Genomic DNA, 6,650 nt, shown 5'->3' on the forward strand with positions numbered 1-6,650 from the left:
TCTGTTCATTTATACTTTCAATTATTTCTCTGCCTTTAGGATTCCCCCCTACCCTCCTTTTCAACTGGAAAATATGTATTTCTATGCTCCCAGCTCTTTCTAACATACTGTTGTATAATAGGCTGGGATCTAGTATTATATCTGCTACCTGGTTATACCTGGTTAACAGGGATATGTGTGAGCGATATATTGGCATGTTGATCAGAAAATGAACAACCAGAGTATACATGTAGATTTAGTTTAGTTAAAAACAAAACAGTAACAGAAACAAGACGGAAATCAGTTTGCTCATTGAATTCCCATAGAGGAGAAACCCAATGGTGGCCAGATAAAGAGTCAACCCCGCTCGTATAAAACGTCAATGTCCCTACAGGATTGAATTGTTTATGTCGCATCGCCACTGACTTGATGTGGTTAGCTGCCCCAGACATGCAATTATTTCTTTATTAGTAGGGACCATACTCCCCACTCCTTGGCAGAGAACTGAAGCTTGGCCATAGGACATTGGTCATCCAGACGATGCAGATCAATTATTTGAGGATAATAGAATATATGTGCGGAATAACAGATTATTATCATGATCTAGACCTTTAGTCATATTGTACTGACCTTTTCCATAAATAATGCCTCCCTACATTGTAAAGATATTATTTACTACATGCTGTACATTTTTCCCTTCATTTTTTATTTTTCATGTACCACGTTTCAGTGCAATGGAGTTTAATGATAATGCCATGATTTAAATGGAAATGTTTAAATTTCATTGTCCTTAATCTCTAAACTGTACCTTTGCTAGGGTCAGAACCGACCCTTATCCTCGATGGCTGGACCATATCAAGGTTTATCCCCTGGAGACAGAGTAAACCATCTTCTGAACTCCTAACCTGTGCGGATTACAGCTGTGGAACACAGTGTGTGTAGCCAGGCAGAGGAAAATGGGACCAAATAATGAAACACTATTTCCCCCATTTATCTCCCATTCAACTTATTCAACCCAAAGTCGACAACAACAACACGCAGCAGTCTCTCCTTGTACACAGTTCAATGTGTGTTTGTGTGTGTGTGTGTGTGTGTGTATGTGTGTGTGTGTGTGTGTGTGTGTGTGTGTGTGTGTGTGTGTGTGTGTGTGTGTGTGTGTGTGTGTGTGTGTGTGTGTGTGTGTGTGTGTGTGTGTGCTGCTACCATTGGAGCTCAGTTCATTGTGTTGTGCTGCTGTCTGTGTGCAGTGAGGCCCTGTTACACCACAGGCCCCCGGAGGCCTCAGTGCTGACGTTTATGGCGCATAGAAGTCTGTGTGTAAACCTCGCTTTGTTATAGCGTTTTGAAGAGGCTTACTGCCAATAATGTGTTTAGGTTCTGGGTGTGAGTGCCAGTCGTACTGGATGTTACTGGTCTGTAGCGGTGTGGCCTTTGGTTTCTCCTTCTGCCTCGGATGACATGACTCTGAATTCCGCCCAATGGGTTGTCTATTAACAAAACAGACCAGCTACCTGCACTCATCTCTAAGCACGCACACGTCCCTGTTCACACAACCACTGACCACCCATTCTGTGTGGCCTCGCCTTCACTCGAGCCAAGCGGAGAGACCAGAGGGAGAGAAAGGAGAGGGAGAGGGAGGGGGCCGGAGGGGAGGGGACCCCCACCACCACCAACGTTAACAAAGGACCATAAAGCAAAGTCAAGCTCATAGCCCATCTCCCTTCTCCTGATGGCTCCCGCCCTAGTCCCGCTGTCAGAGCGTCTGTCTGCCTTATGCTCTCCGCTCCCACTGTCTAGAAGGTCTAACCGTCTAGGACAGGGGTTCACAAACTTTGTTGTTCCGTGGACAGGCATATTCAAAAAACTAGTCGGAGGACTGGTAGTCAATTTGAATGCCTTCATTTTGAGATTCATAATTTTTAAACAAAGAATTTTGCTATTTTATTTGTCATATTCACAACAATTAAAGCAACAGCAATGAAATGCTTGAATCTCAGGCTCCCTTCAACAATGCACTAATTTAACATTAACAATTTATAAGAGAAACACAAGAAAAGTCAGCTGAGACTTAAATATACAAAGAAAAGTATTGTGAAAACACTTCTGCCTGAAAGATGTCTGCGGTGTGTGTGTGTGTGTGTGTGTGTGTGTGTGTGTGTGTGTGCGTGCGTGCGTGCGTGCGTGCGTGCGTGCGTGCGTGCGTGCGTGCGTGCGTGCGTGCGTGCGTGCGTGTGTGTGTGTGTGTGGTCTGTGGTCTGTGGGTGAGTGGATCTGTGTGCCATGGGGATGTTGTACAGACAAAACAAAACCAATCCCAAAAACAAACATACCTTTGTGGTAGAAAAGACCAACAGGTCGATGCCGTCCACCTCAAGACCTGCAGGCTAAACCTGCACAGGTGCATGCACCACATCAGCTAATGTTCCTCTGGGCCCACTTGCTCCCTGCACGAGATAGACAGCAGACAGAGACAGATAACACCTAGATAAACTAGCACTGAGAGTAAGCTGCAATTGGCAATCGGCCATAGCATGCATCTCACCCCTTCCGCTGAAATGGAATTAGCTTCTCTGTGGTGCGCTCAAACGCCCCCCCCCCCCCCCCCCCGAAGCCCCCCATATCTGTGCCCATCAGGGGTGACATTGATGGGCAGCGCAGGCGTTCAGGTGTGCGCATGTCGGTGCACGTGTGTGTGCGTGTTTGCATCGTATCGGGCAGATGACTTTGGACTTTGGAAAGTGTGTTTGGTAGCATGTGTGTGTGCGTGTGTGTGCGTGTGTGTGTGTGTGTGTGTGTGTGTGTGTGTGTGTGTGTGTGTGCGTGCGTGTGTGTGTGTGTGTGTGTGTGTGTGTGCATGTTGCTCCTCACAGCTCCCCCCCCACTAGCACGATGACAGGATATTTAAGTGGTTTTTGCCTGCCAGACACCAGTCAGCTATTAACGAGACATGATGCTAAAGTCACTCCAATGACTTGGCAGCTGCTTAGCACAGGATGACATCATCTGCCGTGAACATGCCGTAGCCAAATCCATATCCTCACATCCATATAACACACATCTGATACATCTCTAACCTAGGGGTTTTTATTGGATAGCTAGTTGAGGGTATCCCAGAGCGCCAGAGGATTGGGGGTCCGGGGACCAGGGGGTCTGGGGATCTGGGGAGCCAGGGGGTCTTGGGGGTCCGGGGGGTCTGTGGTCAGAGCCTTGTGGTGTGACTGATGTCCTGCTCAACTGGGATTATGCTTCCAGGCTTTGATGCTGCTGCAGTTTTAATTAGGAGGCTATCAGGAGAAATGGGCCACGCAGAGATTAGCCGTGATGGCACGGACAAATCATCTGAGGAGTATTAACACTTCGGACACACAGTACCACGCGCCCGTGTGTGTGTGTGTGTGTGTGTGTGTGTGTGTGTGTGTGTGTGTGTGTGTGTGTGTGTGTGTGTGTGTGTGTGTGTGTGTGTGTGTGTGCGTCTGTGTGTGTGTGTGTGTGTGTGCGTGTGTGTGTGTGCGTGTGTGCTTGTGTGAGAGAGGTAGTGTTTGAGAGAGAGTTTCCCCCATCTTATAGATCTTCCTCATGTGAGTAAAAGACTAATTGCATGGCATGCTTAAATTAAATGACTGGACTTCTCTTTGGTGTATTGGTCTATATTATATATGTATATATATTATCATCCAAGGACATATCTGAGCTGAGCTTCAATGTTTATTTCGATTGGATTTGATAGAAATGCCTCTTCCTCTGTATAGTGGTCTGGTTTTCTCATTTCTGTCTTTGTCTCGTCTCTGTTTTAAGATTCAAAGGGCTTTATTAGAATATAAGATATTCAATAATAATAATCATTCAGTAATTGGGTTACACTTCACAATAAGGGTACAATAACATTATTTTACATGTTAATTCAGCTTTTTTATATAGCCTTTGTATAGGGTTAGGATTAGAATTAGGGTCAACCATTACCTTTTTAGATATTGTATACAATATCACCTTAGGTAACATGAACACCATTACCTTAGTTTACATGATATCAATAGTAAATGAGTTCTAGACTCTCGCTAGTTTACTGTTAATTAATTATTGTTAGTTCATTAACTAATGCCGAACTAATCTACCCTTATTATAAAGTGCTACCAATAATTGTTTTTTGTCCCAAAATAAATAAAAATAAAATCGTCAAAGAACATTGTGTACAGTGAAGAAGTACTAACTAAAATTAGATAAGTAGGAAATGGTTGTGATAGAGTTGAGTTAATTAAAGTATTTCCTGGAGCTATAGATTAACTCTGTCTCAGTGAACAGCATTGACAGTGTATATACAGCCGTCTCTTTCTATTGCCCACCTGTCATTCTACACTCTAGACCTTGTCCTGCTCCTCCTTGTCTCTTTGAAGGCTTGGAAGGTCACACTGTCCCCTTTCACTTTATTACCACTCGTACTTCTGCAAGTTGTTCCTCACACACACACACACACACACACACACGCACGCACGCACGCACGCACGCACACACAAACACACACACACGCGCACACACACACACACACACACACACACACACACACTCACACTCCTATCTGTGTGTTTGACTGTGTGATTGCGTTAGTGTGTATATATATAAATGTGTGCGCCTTAAGGGACAGAGCAGTTAGCAATAGCACATGGCTGCCGCAGACCAATCTATAAATAACTCCAGTCTCGCCATGTTGGGTCCAAGGCGAGACCTGAGGACCAGAAGGAGAGCAGGCTGCCGTCTCCCTGAGGCATGGATCAGAGGGATAATGACACCATAAGGGGACTGTGTGGACACACCGTGACAAACAATTTTCTCCATACTCAGGCTGCATCCTTTTGCAAAGATCCCAATGAATTCATATGATGACCAGTATCTGGGGGGAGAGGGGTATCTGGGGCAGAACAGTACGTTTTCTATCGCTCACATGGCAGTGAGAGAGCCATTGGAAACATTTGTTGAAGTACCATTGAGCAAGGCGCGAATGGAATCATCCCCACTGAATAACGCAGCACTGTTCCAGTGCATCGTCGATGTTTCTCTCTCATCAGCTGCCCATGCGTGTTCCTCTGGAATGCACTAGAAAGGCTTTAATGGTTGAACTTACTTTTGCACGTTGTGCCTGTAAGCTAGCAGCAGGCTAAGCTCAGACTGATGTGTTTCATAGATCAGAAATCAGTCAGCGTCACTCAGTGGCGCTACTCGAGGTCTGTGGAAGACGTTGATGTACTCATTTCTGAGACAGCCGTCCAATCAGCAGCTGACGACATGTCCCATCTGACGAAGGGCCGTCCCTCATGCTCTAAGTGTCTTAAACATATATTTTTCTGTGGAATTGTTCGTGTTTTCCTCTTTTATTTCTTCTTATTTCTTAATGAATCTTCTCTTAGCAGTTGCACGATGCTTTACCCATGGTGGGGTGATTAAAATGTGAATTCAGTCCCTTATTTGGCTTATATAAAGCATTGAGCAGTGCATAAACCATGTACCAGTATGTGAATAGTGTTCTGGGGCATACATCATGTACTGGCAAGATGCATCGTTGCGTAACCTGCCTTCTCGTTTGATGCAAAGGTAATCCTTTGGAGATTTTGACATTTGCATCTTTGAGGCGTTATATTTGGATCTGGTACGTTCAGTGAAATGAAAAGCACAGTGAGACCGAAACCGAATAATGCCGGGATATTGTCTTGTGTCGTTGCGTTGAGTTTGACATCTTTGTTTTGGTGTGTTTGTGTCTGCTAGGTGACAACAATCCAAAGGAGAGCAGCCCCTTCATCAACAGCAGCGATGTCGCAGCAGAAAAGAGCCAGCAGTACGATGGCAAGCACATGGCCCTGTTTGAGGTACACACAAACACACGCAGGCACACACACACACACACACACACACACACACACACACACACACACACACACACACACACACACACACACACACACACACACACACACACACACACACACACACACACACACACACACGAACACACACACACACACAAAACAGACAGGGATGCATACAAAATGCAGAGATCCCTGCAACATATGCTAGTAGATGTTTATGTGTGTGTAACAGAACGAACACACGCACACACACGCACACACGTACAAATACAAAACACACGCATACACACGTTGATTAAATGGGGACTTTGACATAGAGTAATGGTGGTAATTACTGTGCGAAGGGCAAGTGAGGAGCGGAGAGGACTACCATGATCCCCCCCCCATTTTCTCAAATTATTTTCAAGAACTTTACTTCTTAATGCTTTACTCCAGCAATCATGAATCCAGCACACGATGCCTGCGTTAAAGCCCTGTGGCTGCATAATGTTCTAGAGCCGTATTCATTAGTCTGTTTGAATGGTGGCTTGTTTATTTGCTGCAGCAAACATTGTGTTTGCTACTTTGCATACATGTTGCGTCACTCATACATGATATTGACGTGGTTCAGTGTGTCCATATCACGCTCATGTTCTGAAGCAAAGATGAATAATTCAATAAGACCATCTGTTTTAAATGTAGATGGACTGCATTTATATAGCGCTTTTCTGACCATCGGCCACCCAAAGCGCTTTACAATGTTGCCTCACATTCACCATTCATGCACACATTCACACACCGACAGCGGAGTTAACCATGCAAGGCGACAGCCAGCTC

General features: G+C 45.0%; 1 protein-coding gene across 3 annotated transcripts in view; it reads left to right on the forward strand.

The window, feature by feature from the left end:
• Nucleotides 1-6,650, forward strand: part of LOC115529221 (solute carrier family 12 member 5) — a 139,570-nt gene that overhangs the window by 90,889 nt on the left and 42,031 nt on the right. For all 3 annotated transcript variants that reach the window (XM_030338187.1, XM_030338993.1, XM_030339369.1), the window contains exon 2: nt 5,734-5,834. In XM_030338187.1, coding sequence (XP_030194047.1) covers nt 5,734-5,834 — 101 coding nt within the window. The remainder of the gene's footprint in view (nt 1-5,733; nt 5,835-6,650) is intronic.

This window comes from Gadus morhua, chromosome 1 (genome assembly GCF_902167405.1).
Source record: "Gadus morhua chromosome 1, gadMor3.0, whole genome shotgun sequence".
Taxonomy (NCBI): domain Eukaryota; kingdom Metazoa; phylum Chordata; class Actinopteri; order Gadiformes; family Gadidae; genus Gadus; species Gadus morhua.